Genomic DNA, 27,211 nt, shown 5'->3' on the forward strand with positions numbered 1-27,211 from the left:
GGATTGTCAATACTTTGCTGGGCGGGCTCGGATTCGGCCCCTTTTCAAGGGCCAGGGTCGCCACTGCTCCGACCCCAGGAAGAACACCGTCTTGCCAGGCATTTTGGAGCTGGCGACAATGGCCGAAGGGCCGACTACCCCAGCCATTGCCCTCATGCACTCAATGTTCATGGTGGGCCGGGGTGAGTGTAGCTCTTGACTCCATTCTTTTTGGATCTTAATGTAAATGGTGGCAGGGCAGCAGGAGGCGCTGTGGCCGTGAACGCCACGTGCGCATAAGTGTTTTCTTGCCCTGCTACTTTAAGGGCTACACTCACCCCAAAGTCATAGGCTTGAAAGGTGTTGATTCTGCTCGTTGGTGAGCAGAGGGAGCTCTTGATGAGGCACACCTCTCACCTGCTTGTTTTAATAGTTGGAGAGGTTTTTTTCCCTCTGCTCAGTTGTCTTATTTTATATATTTTTAAACGAGAGAGAGAGAGAGAGAGAGAGAGAGAGAGAGAGAGAGAGAGAGAGAGAGAGAGAGAGAGACTGTGGTATCAGGGTCACACCTCACAGAGCTGGGTGGGTTCTTGCAGGGGTGCACTCCCCGGATGGAAAACAAGACAAAGTTTTAATAGATGGTCTTCTGGTGGGGGGAGATGTCTTCACCCGGGATAGCTGGAACTACCCAGTCACAGTACTCCACCAGGTCTTAACAATGTTTGATTGATTAGGTAACGAGTCTTCACCCAGGTAGCTCCAGCTAACCCGGGCCAGGCAATGGGGAGGGATGCTTTAGTGGTGTATGGGGCCTAGTTTTTAGCAAGAACCCCACACACACACCCCCTGCGATATTCTGGCCTTCGAGTTACTCTTCCTTCCTTCCCCACCGACAAAACAAAGTCTTTTTGGGGAGTGCACCAATACACCCACCTGTAGAATGTTGTAAATGGCTCTCCCTCCTTCCATACTGGATGGTGTTTTTCCAAGTTGTTGTTTTTGTTCTTTTCCCCTCTCCAACTCTCTGTTGAAGAAGCTGCTCTCCTCCTCTCCCTTAAGGTGTTGAGAAAGTAGGCCACTTTTCCTGGGGTCTCAGGTTTGCAGGATTACAGGCAGAAGCAGTTGCAGCACCTCCTTCCTCCACAGCTCACAGCTCCCAAGTGAATAACAAAAGAACGTAAGAATTAGGAACAGGAGTAGGCCATCTAGCCCCTCGAGCCTGCTCCGCCATTCAATAAGATAATGGCTGATCTGGCCGTGGACTCCGCTCCACTTACCCGCCCGCTCCCCATAACCCTTAATTCCCTTATTGTTTAAAAATCTATCTATCTGTGACTTGAATACATTCAATGAGCTAGCCTCAACTGCTTCCTTGGGCAGAGAATTCCACAGATTCACAACCCTCTGGGAGAAGAAATTCTTTCTCAACTCGGTTTTAAATTGGCTCCCCCATATTTTGAGGCTGTGCCCCTTAGTTCTAGTCTCCCCGACCAGTGGAAACAACCTCTCTGCCTCTATCTTGTCTATCCCTTTCATTATTTTAAATGTTTCTATAAGATTACCTCTCATCCTTCTGAACTCCAACGAGTAAAGACCCAGTCTACTCAATCTATCATCATAAGGTAACCCTCTCATTTCTGGAATCAGCCTAGTGAATCGTCTCTGTACCCCCTCCAAAGCTAGTATATCCTTCCTTAAGTAAGGTGACCAAAACTGCATGCAGTACTCCAGGTGCAGCCTCACCAATACCCTGTACAGTTGCAGCAGGACCTCCCTGCTTTTGTACTTCATCCCTCGCAATGAAGGCCAACATTCCAATCTCCTTCCTGATTACCTGCTGCACCTGCAAACTAACCTTTTGGGATTCATGCACAAGGGGGTGCTCGCTTCAGCAACACATATACTAAAAAATAGGAACGATACAGAGAAGATTAGCATGGCCCCTGCGCAAGGATGACACGCAAATTCGTGAAGCGTTCCATATTTTACACTTTCCAAAAGAGTTTCATGCACAAGGGGGAAATCCCCTCCGTGCCTTTCAGTTCCGCGCGGAGGGGTTTCCTGTACGGGCTGCTCCTGCACACTCTCAACTTTGCCATCCTCGCCGGCCGTCCGGACACGCCATGGCGTACTATCTTGCCGTCCGGAGGAGGCGGGGGTCCCTGATGGAGGGCACTTTATGCGGGAGTCCTCCCACTATTCATCGGGGACTTGGCCTGGAGGGTGGTGCACGGAGCAGTGCCGTGCAACAAATTTTTAAGCCGGTTCACGGACTCCCAGGCCGCCTGCAATTTCTGCGGTCTGGACGAGTCCGTGTTCCATGTTTTTATTGAGTGCACGAGGTTGCAGCCCCTGTTTTATTATTTAAAGGGGCTGCTCCTGGAATTCTGGCTGCACTTCAGTCCCACTCTCCTGATCTTTGGGCACCCTGTGCGGAGGGGAGCGGGTAGGTCCGAGGGCCTCCTCGTAGGACTGCTCCTGGGCATGGCCAAGGGTGCCATCAGTCGGTCCAGGCAGCGGGCGGTCGTTCAACCTGACTGCCTGCCTCTCTTCCGCTCTGACATCCGGTCCAGGGTGTCCTTGGAGATGGAGCACGCGGTGTCCACCGGTACGCTCGCGGCCTTCCGTGAGAGGTGGGCACCGGAGGGACTGGAGTGCATCATCACGCCCGGCAACCAAATTTTAATTTGATTTTACGTTTTAAAGTTTAATTTTGTTTTAATTGCCGGTGCTTTTAGTGTCCCCCTCCCCTTGTATAGGGGGCACGGAAAAAAAAAGTGATATTAGTGCCCAAAAAAAAAAACCAAAAAAAAGAAAAACACAAAAAAAAAACCAAAAAAGGAAAAAAAAGGGCCTTGGAAATGTCTGGTGTGTCATCCAGGGCGGGTGGCACGGATTAATGTTTATGTTTTTTCAGGTAAACTCCAAAAGAGTTTCATGCACAAGGGCCAATGGTAGAGCTTTGGAGGCGTGGCATAAACAGTTGGAGCTGTGCTGCTAAGTGAGAAGGAACTCCCTGCTTTAGCTCCTGTCTCGAAAGCCTGGAGTGAGCCCTGAGAACAGCCCAGGAATAGGAGGGGAAGGGCTGGCTTGCTACCCATTCAACATCCGGAGGGAGGAGGAGGAGCGCAGAAACATTTATTATTTACTACAACTACAGAGAGTTGGAGAGAGGGGGAAAAAACAACCTGTGTGGAAGGAGGGAGATTCTGCAATATTCTGCAGGTGGATGTTGGTGCATTCCCCGAAAGACATTGTTGTATCGGTGGGGGGAGGAAAGAAGACCTTTCGAGGGCCGGAACATCGCGGGGGGTGTGTGTGTGTGGAAGTGTGTGTGGGGGTCTTGCTTACAACTAGGCCCCACACACCATTGAAGCACCCCTCCCCCATTGCCTAGCCTGGGATAGCTGGAGTTACCAGGCTGATAACTATTGATTACCCTGGTTAACATCGTTGGGAGTGTGTGCCTGTGTGGCTCCAGCTGCCCCAGGTGAAGACATCTTCTCCCCCCACCCGAAGACCACCCCAAAGACTGTGTTTTGTTTGCCATCTGGGGAGTGCACCCACCCATCGCTGTGAGGGGAGACCTGCCCTCGCAGCTTCCCTCTTTCCCGCCCCACCTCATCTCTATCTCTCTCTGTCTCTGTCTCTCCCCTCTCTCTCAGAACTCTTCCTCCTAATTTTTTAATAAAAAAAACAATTAAAACTACTGAGCAGAGGGAGCAAGGCTCCTCCCCAATTGCCAACTAGGGGAGAGGTGTGCCTCTTTCAGAGCTCCTCTGCTCATACATTGAAACGAGGCCAATTAAGACCATTAAGGCCTGTGACTTTGGGGTGGGTGTAGCCCTTAAAGGGACCCCGTGATGGCGACCCCATCCACGCCGGTGGCAGGGCCAGCAAGGACATATGCGCAGGCGGCATCCACATCTACGGCACCTCCTGCGCCACCTGCTGCCCTGCCACCTTTCAGACTCATTACAAAGAAAAACGGGGTCAAGAGCTACACTCACCCCACAATGAGCATTGAGGATTGCGTGCGGGCGATGGCTGGGGTAGTCGGCCCCACGGCCATTGTCGCAGCCTCCCCAGATGTCTGGGAAGGCAGTGTTATTCCTGGGGTCGGAGCGAGCGGTGTCCCTGGTCATTGAAAAGGGGCTCACGGTGGGCGGGGCGTTCCTGCCGGTGGAGCCTCCCGAGGCCACCGCGCAGAGGGTCATTCTATCGAACGTCCCGCCCTTTGTTCCCGCTGAGCTCCTCCTCCCTCACCTACACCAACTGGGGGAGGTAAGGTCGGGGATCAACCCCATACCGCTCGGCCTCAGGGAGAACAGCCTGCGCCATGTGTTCTCCTTCCGCCGCCAGCTCTTTGTCCGCTGGCGTGGGAGGAGACAACAGAGGGCAATTTTAATGTGGTGCACGAGGGGAATGCCTACCGCGTCTTCTGGACGTCGGACGGCGTGCGGTGCCATGCCTGTAGGGAGGTGGGGCACGTTCGCAAGAACTGCCCCGCCTCCAGGGCCGCCAAACCACCGAAGGCGGCCAAGGCTGGCGTCGCCGCCACCCCTTCCCCCTAGTAGCGTCCGCGTGCCGGGAGCTGTGGGTGCGCGGGCATCGTCGGGGGCCTTTGTTTTCACGGCCTCCGGCGGGGGGGAGGGAGAGCGTCCGACCGGAAAGAAGGCGCGGAAGAAGACAAAACATCTAGAGGCGGGTCCCCTCGGTGCGCCAGATAATCTGTTTACCACGCTCGGCCCAACCCCGTCACCGGCGAGCGCGGGGTGCCCTGAGCCCATGCCCAGTATCAGAGGGGCTCGGGCGCGGGCAAGACAAGAAAAAGGGGGGAGTGGAGTGGGAGGCCTCGGCAGACATGGAGGTCTCCCTGCCTCCGCGCACCCCCAGGAACAAAAGGAGGCGCCACTCCAATGAGGCGGGGGGGGGGAACAACATACCTCTGCGGAGGAGTCGGTGCCCGCCGCGTGTCCCACGTCCCCCACCGGCGCCCCCAAACCGCGCCATAGGCGCGAGGAATCTGTCCCCGGGGAGGGTGAGGCAGTCGAGGCTGCCCAGCCGCTGCCACCCGGGGATGGTGTGAAAGATCTGCCTGTCGTGGGGGGCGTGGGGCCAGCGAAGGAATGCGTTGCCGCTGGGTTGAGCGTCCCGGGGACTGAGGCGGGCGGGGCCGAAAAGGCCGAACCCGAGCCCGCCCAGCCAATATCCAACTTCCCCCGGGACTTGCTCGACCTGGCAGAAATACAAAGTATTAGCAATTTTAATGACTTTACACGCTGGGCCAGGGGGTGGCGGGTAAAGGGGAAGAACCCGTCGCCCCCTATTTTGGGGCTGGGGGACTTGGAGGACCTGGTACATTTCTTTGACCAGGTCTCTGTGTTCCCCGGTTCCTGGGGCGGAGGAGGAACCCCTTCCGCTGTCGCTTCCCGACCCAGCACCAATTCTAAAAGAGCCCAGTGGGGACTCCTCTGCCGACGATCCTGGGGGTGGGATCGGGGCAGAGCCAGGGCCGGATGGAGCGGCCGGGCCGTTTGCCGTACCGTGCGGTCGACTGCTAGCGGCGACCTCCTGGAGGAGGACGGGGACTCGGTGGAGGACGCGGGTGAAGATCTCGAGTCCATCGCCAGTGAGGCGGTGGATCTCCTCGTGCCCGCCGCTGAGTCCCCCCTCATTCCCGTAGAGGATCTCCGGGACTTTTTGGTCGAGAGCCAGGGTCGCCGAAACCGAGCCCATCTGGCCCGGGAAAGATGGTCCGAGCCGGGGCTGCTCATCGCTTCCGTCCGCGCCGCCGCTAAAACCATGGCCGCGGGCGGGCCCTTGACAAAGGCGCAATACCTTGAGCAGCGCGAGCTCGAGGGACTCCTCGCTGGGCTGCGGAGGGAGTGGAGGTCAACAAAAGACTCCGCTCCCTCCCCCACAATAGGTTAGGTAGAGGTTGCACTATGCTTTTGTCATGAAGATAACCATAGCCAGCCTCAACATCAACGGCAGCTGAGAGGCACACCGTAGATTTAACAATTTTTCGCTCCTGCGGGAGGGGAAATATGCGGTGTGCTTCCTGCAAGAAACCCACACCGTTCCGGGAGACGAAGCCATGTGGCTCCTGGAATGGCAAGGAGAGGTCCACATGAGCCACCTCACCGCCACTTCTAGTGGGGTGGCCATCTTGCTGGCCCCGCATTTTCAGCCGGAGATCTTGGGGGTCGAGGAGCTCGTGCCAGGCCGCTTGCTGCATGTAACGGTTCGCCTGGGGGACGTGCCGCTCCATCTCGTGAACGTGTACGCCCCTCAGCCCGGCCCGCAGCAAACGCGCTTCTTCGAAGAGGTGTCCGCTCTTCTTGGCTCCGTCGACGTCGGCGACTGCATTGTCCTCGGGGGGGATTTTAACTGCACCCTCGAGGCGAGGGACCGCTCCGGTGCCCCGCAGAGCATGACGGCGATGGAGAAGTTGAGGGACCTGGTCGGGTCCTTCGACTTGGTGGACGTCTGGCGAAATCTCCATCCCAACTCCAGCGCCTTTACTTGGGTGAGGCCTGGAGTAGGATGGTCCAGAGTCGACCGCCTTTACGTGTCTCGGGCGTACGTTTCCTGCGTCCCGGCGGCCTCCATGCGGCCGGTGCCTTGTTCGGACCACCACCTGGTGTGGGCGGAGCTCGCTTCGCTCCGCGCGAGGACGGGGTCCGCGTACTGGCATTTTAACAACCGGCTGCTGGAGGATGTGCGGTTCCAGGACTCGTTCCGTCGTTTCTGGGCCGACTGGAGAAGGAAGCAGGGAGGCTTCCCCTCCTTGAGGCTATGGTGGGACGTGGGCAAGGCTCACGTCCGCGTCTTCTGTCAAGAGTACGCGAGGGGGTCGACCAAGAGGCGGGCGGCCAGGGTCGGGCGCCTAGAAAAAGAGGTGCTCGACCTGGAGTCCCGTCTCGGTCAAGTCGTCGGGGACCCGGCCCTGTGGACGGTGTACGAAGCGAAGAAGGCCGCGCTGAAGGACCTGCAGCTCATCGGGTCCCGAGGCGCGTTCGTGAGGTCGCGGATCCGGTTCCTGCGGGATCTGGACCACGGCTCTCCCTTCTTTTACTCGCTGGAAAAAAGACAGGGTGTCCGTAAGCAGCTCTTGACGCTGCTGGCCGACGACGGCTCTCTCGTCTCGGATATGGTGCCCTGTTCTCTCCGAAGCCGTCCAGCGAGGAAGCGCGTAGAGTTTTGTGGGAGGACCTGCCGAAGGTCAGCCCGGATGGCGCTGAAAATCTGGAAGCTCCGCTAAGCCTGGCGGAGCTGACCGGCGCCCTCGACCGGCTCTCGAGGGGAAAATCCCCGGGGCTGGACGGGCTGACCGTGGAGTTCCACAGGGCGTTCTGGGACGTCCTGGGGGGCGACTACGCGCGGGTCCTGGGGGAAAGTCTGGCGACCGGGGAGATGCCCCTCTCTTGGCGCAGGGCAGTCATCGTCCTGCTGCCTAAGAAGGGCGATCTCCGCCTCCTTAAGAACTGGCGCCCTGTCTCCCTCCTCAGCACGGACTACAAAATCTTCGCCAGGGCGATGTCTGCTCGCCTTGGCGCCATGCTGGACCACATGATCCAGTCCGACACGGTCCCGGGCCGGACAATCCACGATAACATCCATCTGGTCCGGGACCTCATCCATTATTCCCAGGAGGCTGGTCTGTCGGTCGCCTTCCTATCCCTCGACCAAGAGAAGGCATTTGACAGGGTGGATCACGACTATCTGCTCGGAACTCTGCGCGCTTTCGGGTTCGGGACGCATTTCGTCTCCCGGATCTGACTTTTGTACGCCGCCGCGGAGTGTCTGATTAAAGTTAATGGGTCCTTGACGGCGCCCCTTTGGGAGAGGGGTGCGCCAGGGATGCCCCATGTCCAGCCAGTTATACGCCGTCTGTGTGGAGTCTTTCCTGCGCCTCCTGCAGACGAGGTTGACGGGACTGGCTCTGCAAGGGCCGGGCGTGGAGGTCGTCCTCTCGGCTTACGCCGATGACGTGCTCCTCGCGGTAGAGGATCCCGCTGACCTGCGGAGGATGCGTGAGTGCCAGGAGATTTACTCGGCCGCATCTTCCGCCAGAATCAACTGGGAGAAATGTTCCGGACTCCTGGTGGGTCAGTGGCGGGTGGACTCCCTGCCGGAGGAGCTCAGGCCTTTTGCCTGGAGCACGACCCATCTCCTCTCGCTGGGAGTCTCCCTTAACCCCGACGAGGAAGCCTGGCCGGCGAACTGGCAAGAGCTGGAGGCCAAGGTCACCGCTCGCCTAGGGCGCTGGACAGGACTGCTCAGAGTGCTGTCCTACAGGGGTCGAGCGCTAGTCATAAACCAGCTGATGGCCGCCATGTTGTGGTACCGGCTGGTCACTTTGACCCCTCCCCCTGCGTTTGTCGCCAAGATACAGAAGAAGCTGGTGGACTTCTTCTGGAACAACAGGAAGCACTGGGTCTCTGCGGCGGTCTTGAGGCTCCCGCTTGGGGAGGGCGGTCAGTCGTTGGTGTGCGTCAGCGCCCAGCTCGCGACTTTCCGTCTTCAGACCCTGCAGATACCTTTACGTCGAGCCCCCTCCTAGGTGGCGTGCTCTGGCGACGTATTTCTTCCGCCAGCAGCACGGCCTCAACTACGACACGCAGCTCCTGTTTGAAAGCGTGGGGGGCGTCAGGACCGCCCTCCGGGAGCTGCCTGTCTTTTACAAGGAACTCATCAGGGTCTGGAATAAAGTCTCCACCAAGCGCAGCTTCTCCACCGGCTGGAGTGGCGGCCGTCCTGCAGGAGCCGCTGCTCGGGAATCCGTACCTCCACGACCGATGTTTTAGGTGGCGGTCGGACGAGAGGGCTGTGGCTGGTGAGGTGACCAGGGTCAGGGACCTGCTCGATGGCGGAGGAGTGGGCTGGATGGCGCCAGACACGCTGGCGCGGCGCCTAAATTCTGCCAACGTCCGCCATGCGGCCGATGCCATCGAGTCGCTAAAAAGAGCTCTGGGCCCCGACTGTTAGGTGCATCGAGCAGGCTCAAGCACGTGGGGAGATCCCGTCCGAACTGACCCCCGTCCGGACGGAATTCCTCATCGGCGCCAAACCCCGGAACCTCCCTCGGGGGCCGGCGCCTCACAACTTGAGCCGCCTCGGGGAAATCCCCTCCATGCCTTTCAGTTCCGCACGGAGGGGTTTCCTGTACGGGCTGCTCCTGCACACTCTCAACTTTGCCATCCTCGCCTGCCGTCCGGACACGCCATGGCGTACCATCTTGCCGTCCGGAGGAGGCGGGGGTCCCCGATGGAGGGCACTCTACGCGGGAGTCCTCCCAGTATTTATCGGGGACTTGGCCTGGAGGGTGGTGCACGGAGCAGTCCCGTGCAATAAATTTTTACGCCGGTTCACGGGCTCCCAGGCCGCCTGCAATTTCTGCGGTCTGGAAGAGTCCGTGTTCCATGTTTTTATGGAATGTACGAGGTTGCAGCCCCTGTTTTATTATTTAAAGGGGCTGCTCCTCAAATTCTGGCTGCACTTCAGTCCCACACTCCTGATCTTTGGACACCCTGTGCGGAGGGGAGCGGGTAGGTCCGAGGGCCTCCTCGTAGGACTGCTCCTGGGCACGGCCAAGGGTGCCATCAGCCGGTCCAGGCAGCGGGTGGTCGAGGGGGTCGTTCAACCTGACTGCTTGCCTCTCTTCCGCGCGTACATCCGCGCCAGGGTGTCCTTGGAGATGGAGCACGCGGTGTCCACCGGTTCGCTCGCGGCCTTCCGCGAGAGGTGGGCACCGGAGGGACTGGAGTGCATCGTCACGCCCGGCAACCAAATTTTAATTTGATTTTATGTTTTAAGGTTTAATTTGGTTTAATTGCCGGTGCTTTTAGTGTCCCCCTCCCCTTTTATAGGGGGCACTTGGAGAAAAAATGTGTTTTTGTGCCCAAAAAACCCCCCCCAAAAATACCACAAAAAAATAAAAGGGCCTGTAAATGTTTGGTGTTTCCCCCAGATCGGGGGGGCACGGTTTAATGTTTTTTGTTTACTCCCAAAAAGAGTTTCATGCACAAGGACCAATTGTGGAGCTTTGGAGGCGTGTCCTGCTCAGTTGGCTGAGTGAGTAGTGAGGAGAGCAGCTCCTGTTGTAGCTCCTGGCTGGGCCTGTGAATCAGCCCAGGAAGAGAAGGAAGGAAGGGGCTTCACCACCAACATTCACCCAGAGGGAGAGGAGGAAAGCAGAAAACTTTAACAACTTTACCATTTCTACAAAGAGTTGGAGAGAGGGGGAAAGACCAACAACAACATCCAGTGTGGAAGGAGGGAGACTCTACCATTCCACAGGTGGGTGTATTGGTGCAGTCCCTAAAAGACTTTGTTGTATCGTTGGGGGGAGGAAAGAAGACCAGTCGGGGGCCGGAACATCGCGGGGGGTGTGTGTGTGGAAGTGTGTGTGGGGGTCTCGCTTACAGCTGGGCCCTACACACCACTGAAGCACCTCTCCCCCATTGCCTAGCCTGGGATAGCTGGAGCTACCAGGCTGAAGAAACAATTAATCCACCCTAATTAACATCGTTGGGTGTGTGTACCTGTGTGGCTCCAGCTGCACCAGGTGAAGACATCTTCTCCCCTCACCCGAAGACCACCCCAAAGACTATTTTTGTTTGCCATCTGGGGATTGCACCCACCCACAGCTGCGAGGGGAGACCTGCCCTCGCAGTTTCCCCCCTTCCCACCCCCCTCTCTCTTTCTCTGTTACTCTCTGTTTCTCCCCTCTCTGTGAGCCCCTTTTTTTTCTTAAATTACAAAAACAATTAAGACAACTGAGCAGAGGGGGCAAGGCTCCTCCCCAATTGTCAACTAGGGGAGAGGTGTGCCTCGTTAAGAGCTCCTCTGCTCAGTCTTTTGAATGAGGCCATTAAAGAGCAGTAAGGCCTGTGATTTTGGGGTGGGTGTAGTTCTTAAAGGGACCCCGCGATGGCGACCCCATCCACGTCGGTGGCAGGGCCGGCAAGGACGTATGCGCAGGCGGCATCCGCAAGTACGGTGCCTCCTGTTGCACTGTTTTTATTGAGTGCACGAGGTTGCAGCCCGTTTTATTATTTAAAGCGGCTGCTCCTGAAATTCTGGCTGCACTTCAGTCCCACTCTCCTGATCTTTGGGCACCCTGTGCGGAGGGGAGCGGGTAGGTCCGAGGGCCTCCTCGTAGGACTGCTCCTGGGCACGGCCAAGGGTGCCATCAGCCGGTCCAGGCAGCGGGCGGTCGAGGGGGTCGTTCTGCCTGCCTCTCTTCCGCTCTTACATCCGGTCCAGGGTGTCCTTGGAGATGGAGCACGCGGTGTCCACCGGTACGCTCGCGGCCTTCCGCGAGAGGTGGGCACCGGAGGGACTGGAGTGCATCATCACGCCCGGCAACCAAATTTTAATTTGATTTTACGTTTTTAAGTTTAATTTGTTTTAATTGCCGGTGCTTTTAGTGTCCCCCTCCCCTTTATAGGGGGCACTGGGAAAAAAAAGTGATATTAGTGCCCAAAAAAAAAACAAAAAAAAGAAAAACACAAAAAAAAGGAAAAAAAGGGCCTTGTAAATGTCTGGTTTTTCAAGTAAACTCCAAAAGAGTTTCATGCACAAGGACCCCCAGGTCCCTCTGTACCACAGCATGTTGTAATTTCTCCCCATTCATATAATATTCCCTTTTACTGTTTTTTTTTTTCCAAGGTGGATGACCTCACACTTTCCGACATTGTATTTCATCTGCCAAACCTTAGCCCATTCGCTTAACCTATCTAAATCTCTTTGCAGCCTCTCAACAGCTCTACAAACCTGTGAGCATACTCACGGGTACATACATTACAGGGTGTATACAATACTCACTCTCTGCCACCAGAGTGAACACAATTTTGAAAGCATCCATCATGACCAGGCCCCCACTGGTTCAAAATAAGACCACCACCATCTTGTGCAACTTGGGATTGGTATTAAATATGGCTGTACAAGCATCTCCCACATAGATTTTTACACCACAGAAAAAGCCCATTCAATCCCCTGCAACTGTGCCGGGTCTCTGAAAGAGCTACGTATGTAGTTTCAATCCCCTCGCTCATACCCTTTAAAATGTTTGTTTTTTCCAAGTATTTGTCCACTTTCCTTTTAAGTGCTGTTATGGATTCTGCTTCCACCACTTTCTGGCAGAGCCTTCCACGTCTAAACCATCACCTGCGGAAAAAAAAATCTCCTAACTACTCACTTCTTTTGATGACAAATTTACTCCCTCCTCAAAACTAAAGCCTCTTATCCCTGGTATCATCTAGAAACATAGAAAATAGGTGCAGGAGTAGGCCTTTTGAGCCTGCAGCACCATTAAGATCATGGCTGATCATTCCCTCAGTACTCCTTTCCTGCTTTCTCTCCATACCCCTTGATCCCCCTAGCCATAAGGACCATATCCAACTCCCTCTTGAATATATCCAATGAACTGGCATCAACAACTCTCTGCGGCAGGGAATTCCACAGGTTAACAACTCCAAGTGAATCTCTTCTGCACTCTGCACTCTTCCCCATTGCCGTGACAACTATCCTAAAGTAAGGCATCCAAAACCAGACACAATAGAGTCTGAATTCAATATTGTGCCCATTTTAAAGGCCTAAAAAGGGCACACTGATAATCAATTTAGCAGGGCAGGGGACTTGCGCCCAATCTGCACGGGAGTTCGGGTCCCTGCTAAATTGGTAGCAGCCTTTTTTTGGTGGCCGTGATAGCCACCTGAAATGAGTACAGAGGACGCATAAGCTCTGACTGGTATTTCTGGGTTTTGAGCAGTCTAAACAGGCCTGCTGGTCGCTGCTCATAAAAAGCCCCCATAACTTAAAATGTGGCAGTTCTGGAGTCAGAAGGAGCCAGAGTACTACTCCTGTTGCCACAAAACAATTGCAGATCACTGGCCAGATCGCCCTCTCCTCCCACCGCCCCAAACTTACCTGTGGGTCTTGGTTCATGTCAATATTGGAGAGGCTCCATTAGGAGAGCTGTGTGTAATTGGCACCTGCAGCTTGCCTGCATTATTATGATGAGGCCCGAGGATGCATTTAGGACAGCCCTTGGGCTGTTCTGTTCCAGTGCGCCACTGGAATTGAGCCCAGTTTGGTGAGCTAACTAATTTAGGCCCCAATATCAATATATTTCATAATTTCCTTAAAGAACTCTTGAATTTGTGAGATATGATGTGCCTTTAACGAATCCATGACAGCCTTTCTTAATTATCCCATTTAAAAAATCCTGTATTGTGACTTCTAGAAGCTTACTCACTCACTCACTTACTCACACACACACGGCTTACCCTCTATAGTTACTTTATCCCTTTATGAACAGAAGCGTTGTGCTGGCAATTCTCCAATCCTTTGGCACCACATCCAAATCTAAGAATGTTTGCATTCTGCTATTTCTTCTGACTTCCCTGCGCATTCTAGGATGCGTATCTTCAAGGCTGTGCCTTTTTTCATCTTGCGTTCCTCCAATTTTTACATAACTATACTTTATCTAAAGGCATCCTATCCAATTATTTCACTGTGAATGCAATCCCGAGGATGTAAAAAATAAATATCTTGCTTGTAACATGTTTATTGGGTTATTACGAAATTAGAGATGAATCATTTTATATATACATCAAGTGTATTTCCAACACAACTCACCAATCGAAGGCCGAGAAATTTGATCCAATCATATGATTCTGGAGATTGGTAGTAATTTATCAGAACTCTTCATAGATCAATTAGCCTAATTATGTAGTTCTTTAATTTTTTTTGGCTGAAAACTCCTAGAACACTTTTATTCAACTATCGATTACAATCGAATTGGAAGGGGTCTGTAATGCAATCAGGGAGATATTTCAGTGCTCTCCTACAATGAGGTGCATCATTTTTGCACTTTTGTGAGGTTGCAAGGTGGCTAGAAAATGAGTCTACAGACACTTTTTGTCTACATTTGAAAATATCTGCCAGAGAAAAAATTCTGCTTCTGCCTAGTGGACAGAAAATTGTGTGCCAAGGGTACACAATATGCCAGGAGCACATAAGAAGAATATATAGCAAACATTCTCCCTCAGCACCACTTCTATTTACTAACTTGTTGCTTCAAAGTGACATGGTAAATTCTGCACTTTTTCTTTTGCAACATGCACAAACCTGATACATCTCCCAACATGAATAATTTAAGATCAAAAGGAAAATGTGTGCTATTCATTATGGATTTAATTCTAATCATTGGATTGACACTTCCAAAGTAAGTGAAGAAGCCTATGTCGTTCGCCTTTTCAGGTCTCTTCAATGCACTCCATTTGGATTCCAACCAAGAATATTCCATGAAGATTCCTGGTGGATCAGTGGGTAAATGTATTGTGATCTGGCACTAATTATGACTCCTAGTCTGTGCTGAGTTAGTCAAAATCAGTCAGGGTGATCACAATCGATCTCCTTGTCCCAGGATAATGTCACAAATTAGCCCTGGCTTCCACTCTCTGCTTTAAAGATAGAAGACTCATTCATTTAGAAAATTAGAAGCCACACACACAATCACATCTTCCATGAAACATATAGTAATTTCAATACATTAATGAAATTACCTTATTCTGTGCACTAGATTACTACATATTCATCAATTTTTCTGTCATCTTAATAAAATATTGAAAAGGAAAAAAGACTCAGGTAGATTTTAGGACTTTGGGACCTACTGGAATTTTCATCCATTAAAATTAATGAACAGGAAGCCCCACAGATTGCACTACCTCCACATCTGATGGGCATTCCTGTCACGCGAAGCTCCATACCAGGAGCATGAATTCATAAAATCTAATCCCCTTTAAAACATCAAAACTTTCGTTCACTGCTTTACTGAACAGGCTGAATACCATTTGGCTAATACAAATTCCTACCTGATAGTGGTATGCTGGCTGCTGATAAATTGGCTGAGCTTGATGAGCTACCATTACCGGTGAGCTAGAAATAGAGCGAGGCTGATGGAAAAGAATAACAGTAAACAGTACCTTTAAAAGTTGACGCATACGGAACTCAAATGCTTACAGAATTTATATCTGAATCCCTTCAATGAAGGAGGGTTTCCCTCCCCAGCAGACTACAGTATTTAACATTACAGGATAGAAACCGATTATTCGACCCATCTAATTCAGCCCATGAAGTTTGTCAATATTTTTTCGAATGAGCCAACTTGTCGAGTCCCACTATTCCACTTGCTCCCCATACTGTATGTAATAATCCTTTCAAATTAATTGTATGTAATTCCCTTCTAAAAGAATTGATGAACTCAGCTTTATTCTAATCACCGTGACTTTCCCCCAAACCTCCCATTTAATTATTTTTGTGATGGGTTTTAACTTTGTGTCCTCTCATGATCAGTGTTGCCAAATTAGCACTATTTAACTCAGCATGACCCTTCAGAATCATAATTTGCATACCTGCCATTTGGTATCATCAGCAAATTTTGATAGTACCTAAATTCCCAAGTCCTCATTTATGCATACTAGTTGATCTCCTGTAGCATTGTTCACGGAGAGTCAGGACCAAGCGTAATCTTCACCTGAAGTTGCGTTACGGGATAATTGGAGCAGAGCATACATATTTAATTCAGCCCCCTTTTTAAAGTCATACATTATCATTTTTAATCTAATTTATTTTAACGGAAATATAAATATGTGAGCACACTCCCTATCTACAAAACATTATATCCTGTTGTCACTTTTCATCACACTTTTTTGTCAACTTTTCCATTATAAATTCCCATGTCCACATTTATAATGTGGAAAGCACCTACATCAACTTGTCATTCTATAATTGGACAATCTGGCTATCAGGTGGCTTTTCCCCACAAATTGCTCAAAATGCTTTCTAAAAGTGTTTCACCTGAAAATGTTAGGAAATTTTAGTTACAGAAAAAAAATGTATTATGTCCAAGTTCTCAGCAACTGAAATTTCTACAATTTATACTAAATAAAAATGATCACATTTGGCATCATAGATTACATTTATCTAGAGTTGTCTTTTGTGCCTTTTAATAACTTCATTAAAGTTTTCACTTGAATGCCTCTCCCAAAAGTCTGGACTTGGACTTGATATTTTTGCCCAGAATATGACCATGAGCTGTATTTGTATTGTGTAGTCTGAACATGAGCAATATACCTAATTTCACAGGATGCAGCATTCAATCAGTTACATTGATGAAATATCTTTATATTCAGTCAGATTTTGCTCAGGAGCTTAGCCTCAAATTATGAAAAGCAAAAGGACAAATTTCAAAAACTTTATCATTTCTTAACACAGAGTATGTTTGAGAGTTAAAAGGATAACACTTGTTACAGTGTTTATTTTCTGTTCTATTAAGCGTATTAAGCTGGGGGAGGAACTGAGAGACTGGGGGAGGGACTGAGAGGGTGAAAAGGATTGCACTGATTAATCGGAAGAGCACCAGACAGTATCTTTCTTGATATTTATGTTCGCTCAAATTTTTAAAAAGTTCAATTTTGGAGGCGATAAATTACTCAAATGTTGTGTTGCCAGTTAGAAAAGGTAAATGGCCTAATTGCTAACAGCTGTGTGACAGAAATTATAATTGCTAACAGTTTTGTCTAAGATACATAGATAGAGACAGTGGGCTAGATTTTCCATTATTTTTGCATGCATATCGCCCACTTAACATCCATTTCAACGCTGAAGTGAGATGTAACTCCCATATATTGCGCATTTAGCCACAAAATGGAAAATAACGTCCATTTCTCGGTCACTTATCGCCGGTGCGACCAGGACAAACCGGACGGTCTGCAACCGATGTCCTAGGCGGAGTGTTTACTAGTGCTGTTGGGGAGGGTTTAAACTAATATAGCAGGAGGATGGGAATCTATGCAGGGAGGCAGGGGGAAGTAAAAAGGGGGCAGAAGCAAAGGTAGGAAGGAGAAAAGCAAGAGTGGAGGGCAGAGAAATCAAGGGTAAAAATCAAAAAGGGCCATATTACAACATAATTCTAAAAGGACAAAGAGTGTTTAAAAAAAACAAGCCTGAAGGCTGTGTGTCTCTATGCGAGGAGCATTCGTAATAAGGTGGATGAATTAACTGCGCAGATAGCCGTTAACGAATATGATGTAATTGGGATTACGGAGATATGGCTCCAGGGTAACCGGCTGGGAACTCAACATCCAGGGGTATTCAATATACAGGAAGGATAGACAGAAAGGAAAAGAAGTTGGGGTAGCATTACTGGTTAAAGAGGAGATTAACGCAATTATAAGGAAGGACATTAGCGTGGATGATGTGCAATCTGTATGGGTAGAGCTGGGAAAGACCAAAGGGCAGAAAACATTAGTGGGAGTTGTGTACAGACCACCAAACAGTAGTAGGGAGGTTGGGGATGGCATCAAACAGGAAATTAGGGATACGTGCAATAAAGGTACAGCAGTTATCATGGGTGACTTTAATCTACATATAGATTGGGCTAACTAAACTGTTAGCAATACAGTGGAGGAGGATTTCCTGGAGTGTATAAGGGATGGTTTTCTAGACCAATATGTCGAGGAATCAATAAGAGAGCTGGCCATCCTAGACTGGGTCTTGTGTAATGAGAGAGGATTAATTAGCAATCTTGTTGTGCGAAGTCCCTTGGGGAAGAGTGACCATAATATGGTAGAATTCTTCATTGAGATGGAGAGTGACACAGTTAATTCAGAGACTAGGGTGCTGAACTTAAAGAAAGGTAACTTCGATGATATGAGGCGTGAATTGGCTAGGATAGACTGGCGAATGATACTTAAAGGGTTGACGGTGGATAAGCAATGGCAGACATTTAAAGATCATATGGATGAACTACAACAATTGTACATCCCTGTCTGATGTAAAAAATAAAATGGGAAAGGTGGCTCAACCGTGGCTAACAAAGAAATTTGGGACAGTGTTAAATCCAAGGAAGAGGCACATAAATTGGCCAGAAAAAGCAGAAAACCTGTCCAAGGAAGAGGCACATAAATTGGCCAGAAAAAGCAGAAAATCTGAGGATTGGGAGAAACTTAAAATTCAGCAGAGGAAGATTAAGGATTTAATTAGGATGCGGAAAATAGAGTATGAGAGTAAGCTTGCAGGGAACATAAAAACTGACTGCAAAAGCTTCTATAGATATGTGAAGAGAAAAAGATTAGTGAAGACTAATGTAGGTCCCTTGTAGTCAGAATCAGGTGAATTCATAATGGGGAACAAGGAAATGGCAGACCAATTGAACAAATATTTTGATTCTGTCTTCAAGAAGGAAGACACGAATAACCTCCCTAAAATACTCGGGGACCGAGGGTCTAGCAAGGAGGAGGAACTGAGGGTAATCCTCATTAGTCAGAAAATGGCGTTAGGGAAATTGATGGAATTGAAGGTCGATAAATCCCCAGGGCCCGATGGTCTGTATCCCAGAGTACTAAAGGAAGTGGCCCTAGAAATAGTAGATGCATTGGTGGTCATTTTCCAACATTCCATGGACTCTGGATCAGTTCCTATGGATTGAAGAGTAACTAATGCAACACCACTTTTTAAAAAAGGAGTGAGAGAAAACATGGAATTATAGACCGGTTAGCCTGACATCGGTGGTGGGGAAAATGTTGGAATCAATTATTAAAGATGTAATAGCAGCGCACTTGGAAAGCAGTGACAGGATCGGTCCAAGTCAGCATGGGTTAATGAAAGGGAAATCATGCTTGACAAATCTTCTAGAACTTTTTGAGGAGGTAACTAGTAGAGTGGACAAGGGAGAACCAGTAGATGTGGTGTATTTGGACTTTCAAAAGGCGTTTGACAAGGTCCCACACAACAGATTAGTGTGCAAAATTAAAGCACATAGTAATGGGGGTAATGTATTGACGTGGATAGAGAACTGGTTGGCAGACAGGAAGCAAAGAGTAGGAATAAACGGGTCCTTTTCAGAATGACAGGCAGTGACTAGTGGGGTACCGCAAGGTTCAGTGCTGGGACCCCAGCTATTTACAATATACAGAAATGATTTAGACGAAGAAATTGAGTGTAATATCTCCAAGTTTGCAGATGACACTAAGCTGGGTGGCAGTGTGAGCTGTGAGGAGGATGCTAAGAGGCTGCAAGGTGACCTGGACAAGTTAGTTGAGTGGGCAAATGCATGGCAGATGCAGTGTAATGTGGTAAGTGTGAGGTTATCCACTTTTGTGGCAGAAACAGGAAGGGAGATTATTATCTGAATGGTGACAGATTAGTAAAAGGGGAAGTGCAACGAGACCTGGGTGTCATGGTACATCAGTCATTGAAAGTAGGCATACAGGTACAGCAGGCAGTAAAGAAAGCAAATGGCATGTTGGCCTTCATAGCGCGAGGATTTGAGTATAGGAGCAGGGATATCTTGGTGCAGTTGAACAGGGCCTTGGTGAGATCACACTTTGAGCATTGTGTGCAGTTTTGGTCTCCTAATCTGAGAAGAACATTCTTGCTATTGAGGGAGTGCAGCGAAGGTTCATCTGGGATGGCAGGACTGACATATGAAGACAGACTGGATCGACTAGGCTTATATTCACTGGAATTTGGAAGAGTGAGTGGGGATTTCATAGAAGCATATAAAATTCTGATGGGATTGGACAGGTTTGATGCAGGAAGAATGTTCCCGATGTTGGGGAAGTCCAGAACCAGGGGTTACAGTCTAAGGATAAGGGGTAAGTCATTTAGGACCGAGATGAGAAACTTTTTCACCTCGAGAATTGTGAACCTATGGAATTCTCTACCACAGAAAGTTGTTGAGTCCAGTTCGTTGGATGTATTCAAAAGGAGTTAGATGTGGCCCTTACGGCAAAAGGGATCAGGGAGTATGGAGAGAAGGCAGGAGTGGGGTACTGAAGTTGCATGATCAGCCATGATCAAATTGAATCGTGGTGCAGGCTCGAATGGCCTGTTCCTGCACCTATTTTCTATGTTTCTATGTTAAGACTCTTACCTCAGCAGCTCATAAATTAACACTTTGCTTGAAAGAATGTTGGTAGTATTTACAAAGCTGCAACACTGCTGGGTATGCAGGTCATACATCAATGATGTGCATCACCTTGGTGACAGTTAAAGTTTAAGTTAAGTGTAATTATACCCTTTCATGTTGAGGAATCACTAGTGTGTAACGATGCAGCTATCGGAGACAACGCGCAACAAAGTGATGTTAAATAATAAACACTTAATCCGACCATTTGTCTGAAATCATAAGTACATCTGTAAAAAAAAAACACCCCACCCCCGCCCCACAACAAATTTATCACATTTACATAATTACAATGGTCCCCATTTCCTGCAAAACAGAACATAAATGCAAACCAACGAGGTAGCCCCGCCCCCCCAGCCCCCTTGTCCTGACCCTCCCATCAAAATAGCAGCAGCAACCTAAAAATATGCCCCAGACAACACTTGCGGCCTGGCACATCATTTTCCTCACCCCCACGCCCCGCCCTCCTTCCCACCGCTTCTTCTCCCCACCTCTACTCCTTCCGCTCCTGACTCCAAGCCGCCTGGCCGAGGAGAATCTCAGGCGATGCTTCATTGTGGGGGATGACAGCAGAACTGCTGCACGGACGGATACAGGAGAGGACGATCCAGAGTTGGGAACGTGCTCTGAGCCAGAAGCAAGATCTTCCTCCTGGCTCTCGTGTCGTTGGCAATGGGGGTATGGCACTTTGGGGTGCAGTGCCGCGTTCCGGGACCACTGGGAGCCCTCTGCCACCAGTGTTCCTGGCTAACAGCCCCAGGGCCTCCTCCATCCCTTCCATGTTATCTATTATTTATCAGACAAAAACTATGTTCTTGGTGCTTAGTTGGCTTTTTGCTGCTGGTGAATCTCCCTCCTGCCTCCCACAATGGCCAAACAAGCACACACCACACCCACACACACTTTCAGTCCCTCTCTGCTCCCTCTCTCTGTCTCCTGCACATATAATGATGACCCCTGATCTGCTGAATTGCAGGAAACGAGCATTGCCATGCCGTTACTAAGGGCAGCAACACTACGGCAGAAGGTCAGCGATTTAACGCAGACGCCCATTTCAGATCGCTCGCGGTAACGCCCATTTTTAAAAATGGAAACCAGAGGGTTTGAAAATGGGCAATAATCTGGTGATCTGAAAACACATATTTACCGCCCACGCCAGAAATAATGCCCATTTTTGGGTGATCTGCACAAAAGTGGAAAATCTAGCCCAATGGCCCGAATATGAACAGGAAGATGGGGACAATCCAGCAAGGCCAGGGGTGTGGAGACCTTGCCGCTCTTAATGGCAGGACCTCAACTAAATAATCTGCTGCAGACTCCCGGCCGGCAGCCTGACAGGTGCAGGAATTTGTCTATAAAATGCACAGCAGCAACTCACCACGGCTTCTTCAGCAGCACCTCCCAAACCTGCGAGCTCTACCACCTAGAAGGACCAAAGCAGTAGGCGCATGGGAACACCATCACCTCCAAGTTACAAACCATCCTGATTTGGATATTTATCGCCGTTCCTTCATCGCTGGGTGAAAATCTTGGAACTCCCTCCTCAACAGCACTATGACAGTACCTTCACGCGGACTGCAGCGGTTCAAGAAGGCAGCTCATCACCAGCTTCTTGAGGACAATTAGTGATGGGCAATAAATGCTGGCCTTGCCAGTGATGAATACATCCCGGTACAAATTTTAAAAAAAAAAATTAGTGCGGGATCTGGTTGCGATCGGGGTGGGGGTCAGGATCTAGCTCCTGACAGGGAAGCTGACACTGCCCCCACCCAATGCCTCCCCTCAGACTTCAGCTTGAAATTGTAGATCGGGTCCTAACAACATCATTGCATCCTTCCTGCGGGTGTCCTGCTCTAGAGAGCAGGTGAATATGGGGACATGCAGAAAGAAGTGGGATTGAAGCGGGTAACTAACGTGTTATTTTAACTGCACCTCCCCCCCCCCCGGGTTTCTGCCAGGGTGGGGGCAGTTAAAATGAGGGTCAGACTTTTCTCAGTCTAATTTGGTTTAAAAGCATAAGCTGAACTCTGAAAACATACATAGGCTCTTTGAAGGAACCAGATAGGAAAGGAAGGCATGGAGACGGAGAAGGAAAACTGGTTCAGGGAGACTTTCATCACCCAGTCTTGGGAGAGCATAGATAGAATTTTAAGGGTGAGGTGACTGTGGAGCATATGGGAGGAGTGGATACAGGTGTTGAACAGATCGTTCAAAGGGGAAGAGATATGGGTAGTAATGGGACTAAGGAAAGGGAGGATGTAGCCAGAGGGTGAAAGTGTCGTGTAAGCATGAGTGATCTTGGGAAGGAATGGGAATGCGGGCCACATATTTTCCTGAAATCCCTTCCCTACATCTGTTGACGGCTCCTTTCCCAATCATTTCCCACCCATAGGAAAGAGACAGAGGGGACGATTTTAGTCACGAGAATGGGTCAGTAGTGCTATGAAAATTGCAGCAAAAACTTACTGCCCCATTCCTACTCCCAATCTGTCATTTTCAGAGGCCTATACATAGACAGCCAACTGAAACAGGCATGAGCCTCATTATAGTATTCAAATAAAGAACTATTACATCAATAGAATGTTCTTTGTGGTTGTTTTAAGGGCAGCAGCAGGTGTGTATGTGATTACAAAGAGAAGGACAATTGCTGCACTGTTCTGTTTTGACTGGGAGGCATATGGAGTAGGGGTGGGAGGAGGTCTCATCGAGAAAATTTAATTGCAAAACATCGTCGTCACTTTTGCTGTCCAGTTAAGTTCATTCAACTTCGAGCATTGCTCACATCCTGGGGATAAATACATCTGGCATTGACATTCTCGGCTATCTCGTTCCAAGCCTGCTACGGCATTTGTATGGACATCCTTCTGCCAGTTGTGGGGAAGAGGACCCGTTTCCACCCGGACCTGCACTGCTGCATCACTGAACCTGGGAGCCCTTGCAGGAGATAACTGTCACTGAATGTCCCAAAAAGCAGGGCAACATTTTTTTCAAACATTACACACCTTATTTAAAGAGGTGCAAGCTCGCCTTAATTAGATATTGGTCCTGTTGGAAATCCTGCTCTCCAAAGCGGCAAGCTGCCAATCAACACTATCACGTGAGCTGCTGAGATTTAAATGAAGCCCACCAGCAATATTCTTCAGGCGTCTTGCTACTGAATTTGGGCGAGTGTATCAATTGCCCTGCCCGATTTGCAGCATATATGAAAATCGACCCAAGAGAGAAACAGAAGAGGACAGAGAAAGAAACAAAGTTAGGAGAACAAAAACAGAAGAAAAAAAGATAGAAACAGTAACATGAAGATAGCTGAAACAGGTTAAGAGAAAGAACATATTCTCCAACTCAATGTATCCAATGCTCTGGAAGATCGATTAGTGTATTAGAAATCTTATGCCTGTGTGCACTTCCTACCAACTTATCCATTATAAATTCCTATATCCACATTTATAATGGAAAGTCCCATGTCTACATGTCATGCTGTAATTATACCCTTCTGCCAATGGTGGAATTATAGCTCCTTAGTCTCCAGTGTAGAGGCACTCCTATTCTCCAATCAGCTCGTGTCTTCAAATGGCTGTACAGTTGTTACTTAACTACAGGTTGAGCGTCCGAAATTCGGAATGTTCCGGAATCCAGATCGATCCATGGTGGGGTTGTCTGGAATCCGGAAAATGTTCCAAAATCCGGACATTTTTTAAAACTGATTACCGCTGCGAGTTGAGCCTAGCGAGATGGAAAAAAACAGCAAAAAAAATTCCAGAAACCAAAAAATAAAAATTCACAAAACATTCACAAAACCCTTACCTACTAAATCGCTGAAAAAAAAAGTTAAAATAAAAACTTTAACTTATCTTTTTTCCAGGTCTTCAACGCTGGTTTTTCCCGACCACCGACCCCAAACCGCTGACCCAGAGCCGAACCGTCGACACCCCCCACTCGCCGTACTCCCCAGGCCCCAGCAGTGGCCCCCATTCTCCTCGGCCCAGGTGTTTCCGGATTCGGGACATGGGAATGACGTTTTGAAATCTGGAAATACCTGAACCTTGGCCCGGGCGTTTCCAGATTCGGGACGTCAGAAAGACGTTCCGAAATCCATTAATACCCGAAATCCGGAGGTTTCCGGATTTCAGAAGCACCACCTATATAACAAAGAATGTATGATTTTAAAATGGTACCTAAAATACGTCTGTACGCCCTGGTCCAATTGTCTCCCATCCTTTAACCCTGCTTCACCTGAAATCTATTATTGGTGTTGACACCCTCTCTGCAATTCAGAGTTGGTCAATTGTTTACTTAGAATATCAAATCAAATGCTGACTGAATTCATGAGGACTTAATCTCTTAATCCAATTGACAAAAGCTACAATTATGCAATAATTGTGAGAATTCCCTATGCAGCGTTTACATGTTATACAGAAGTATTATAGCCAACACTTTACTTTTACACTCTCCTAACACTGTACAAACATCCCTTACAAAAGCCAAATTGAACAAAAAACTCCAATAGGATACAACTTATTAAATAGCATGATAGAAACATTAGGGAAAATGTTCGACTTCATACTGTAAAATACACATCCCTAGTGTTAATCTGACCATTTATTATGAGTGTGAGTACTGTGTGTAATGAGCAAGTGTGACCGTAGCTCCTTTATTAAGCTTCCAGTGCAGGTGCCTCGTGGGTGGCCTGCTTATATACTCTGCTCCCAAGGGATGCTGGGATCCCTTGGGACTCCCAACAGGTAGACCCCCTGGTGGACAGGTGTGATGCAGGTTACAAGGGGTTAAATACATAACATCACTCTTCCGTGAAGTCAACAGTACACTTATTTACAAGGTGAGACGATCTGGGGCTTCCTTGTCGATCGTCTCGGTACAAATGCTGCTGTGGGCGGGTTGGTTAATTATTCACTGGGCTGTTGCGCAGCTGGCCTTGCCGGGCTGCTGGGGATGATGAGTTCAGTTTCGTGGTCAACTGTGATGTCAGTTGCCACTTGTATTGGAAGCTCAAAGTTGGTGGTGTCCTCTTCAGGTTGTTCGTAGCTGTAGGTGAACCGCAATTTGATTTGGTCCAAGTGTTTTCTGTGCGTTTGTCCATTGGTCAGTTTGACCTGAAATACCCTACTCCCCTCTTTGGCTGTGACTGTGCCAGCGAGCCAGTTGGGACCATGACTATAATTGAGCACAAACACAGAATCATTGATCCCAATATCGCGTGACAAATTTGCGGGCTTGAACGGGGCAGATGTAACATGTTTGATCCCGTTGCAAGTCATGAATTCTTTGAATTCAGCACTGGTGAAACACGACCCATTGTCGCTAACTAGGACATCAGGCAAGCCGTGTGTGGCAAACATGGCTCGTAGGCTTTCAATGGATGTGCTCAGACATTATTGCACATTCAATCCATTTTGAGTAAGCGTCCATGACAACCAAAAACATTTCGCCTTGGAATGGGCCCACAGTCTACATGGATCCTCGACCACGGTTTGGATTGCCATGACCACAAACTTAGCGGTACCTCTCTGGGTGCATTGCTCAACTGAGAGCAAGTGTTGCATTGGCGCACACGTGACTCTAAATCTGAGTCGATGCCAGGCACGTGGGATCTGGCTATGGCTTTCATCATTACAATGCCTGGGTGGGTGTTGTGCAGTTCACAAATAAATGCGTCTCTGCCTTTCTTGGGCAACACTACGCGATTGCCCCACAAGAGACAGTCCGCCTGCAGGGACAGCTCATCTCTGCGTCTGTGGAATGGCTTAATCGCTTCCTGCATCTCCACTGGGACACTGGACCAGCTCCCATGGAGGACACAGTTTTTTTTAACCAAGGACAGTAAAGGATCCTGGCTGGTCCAGGTCCTGATCTGGTGAACCATAATGGGGGACTTCTTGTTCTCAAATGCCTCCATGACCATGAGCAAGTCTGCTGGCTGTGCCATTTCCACCCCGGTGGTGGGCAATGGTAGCCGACAGAGCATCTGCGCAGTTCTCTGTGCCCGGTCTGTGGCGGATTACATAGTTGTATGCCGACAGCGTGAGCGACCATCTTTGGATGCAGGCAGAGGCATTGGTGTTAATCCTTTTGTTCTCCGAGAATAGCGATAGGAGCGGCTTGTGGTCAGTTTCAAGCTCGAACTTGAGGCCAAATAAGTACTGTGCATTTCTTTTACCCCGTAAACGCATGCCAGAGCCTCTTTTTCAACCATGCTACGGCCCTTAAGGCCTTGGGCAAACTCCTGGATGCATACGCAACTGGTTGCAAAATTCCTGATTCATTAGCCTATTGTAACACACACCCGACCCCATATGACGACGCATCGCAAGCTAACACCAATCGTTTACGGTTATACAGGACAAGCAGTTTGTTAGAACACAATAAGGTTCTGGCTTTCTTAAAGGCAGCCTCTTGTGAATTCCCCCATACCCAGTCATCTCCCTTGCACAGTAGCGCACGTAAGGGTTCTAGCAGGGTGCTTAACCCAGGTAGAAAATTACCAAAATAGTTAAGGAGTCCCAGGAACGACCACAGCTCAGGCATGTTCTGTGGTCGCGGCGCGTTCTTGATGGCCTCAGTCTTAGCGTCGGTGGGTCTGATGCCGCCTGCTGCGATTCTCCTTCCTAAGAATCAGACGTCCTGTGCCAGGAAAACACACTTCGAGCATTTCAACCTGAGCCCCACGCGATCCAACCGACTAAGAACCTCCTCCAGATTCTTCAAGTGCTCCAAGGTGTCCCGACCTGTAACCAATATGTCGTCCTGGAAGACCACTGTGCAAGGAACCGACTTTAGCAGGTTTCCATGTTCTACTGGAAGATCGCTGCGGCCGACCGAATCCCGAACGGGCATTTGTGCGTGTTGATGCAAGTGAGGTCATTCAAAGACTCCTCCAGCTCCTGCGTCATGTAGGCCGAGGTCAGGTCCAACTTGGTGAACGTCTTCCCTCCAGCCAGGATCGCAAATAGGTCGTCTGCCTTGGGTAGCGGGTACTGGTCCTGCAGCAAAAAACGGTTAATCGTTACTTTATAGTCCCCGCAAATTCTAACCGTACCATCCTCCTTGAGTACTGGAACAATCGGACTGGCCCAGTCGTTGAATTCCAACGGCGCGATGATGCCTTCACGTTGTAGCTTGTCCAGCTCGATTTCCACATTTTCACACATCATGTACGGTATCGCCCGAGCCTTGTGGTGGATAGGTCGCGTACCGGGAACCAAATGGATCTGCACTTTTGCCCCCGAAAAG

The 27,211-nt window shown here is 49.5% G+C and overlaps 1 protein-coding gene and 1 non-coding gene across 11 annotated transcripts in view; one reads left to right on the forward strand and one right to left on the reverse strand.

Moving 5' to 3' along the window:
• The window catches only part of rftn2 (raftlin family member 2), a 452,549-nt gene that overhangs the window by 306,931 nt on the left and 118,407 nt on the right, over positions 1 to 27,211 (reverse strand). For all 10 annotated transcript variants that reach the window (XR_011592693.1, XM_070875941.1, XM_070875932.1 and 7 more), the window contains one exon: positions 14,868 to 14,948. Coding sequence is in view for 9 of the 10 variants with exons in the window: in XM_070875941.1 (XP_070732042.1) it covers positions 14,868 to 14,948 (81 nt within the window). In the remaining variant the exon portion in view is untranslated. The remainder of the gene's footprint in view (positions 1 to 14,867; positions 14,949 to 27,211) is intronic.
• LOC139260649 (U6 spliceosomal RNA) lies at positions 1,859 to 1,967 on the forward strand. Its single transcript, XR_011592830.1, has one exon. It is a non-coding gene; the product is annotated as a U6 spliceosomal RNA (small nuclear RNA).

This window comes from Pristiophorus japonicus, chromosome 3 (assembly GCF_044704955.1).
Source record: "Pristiophorus japonicus isolate sPriJap1 chromosome 3, sPriJap1.hap1, whole genome shotgun sequence".
NCBI lineage: Eukaryota > Metazoa > Chordata > Chondrichthyes > Pristiophoridae > Pristiophorus > Pristiophorus japonicus.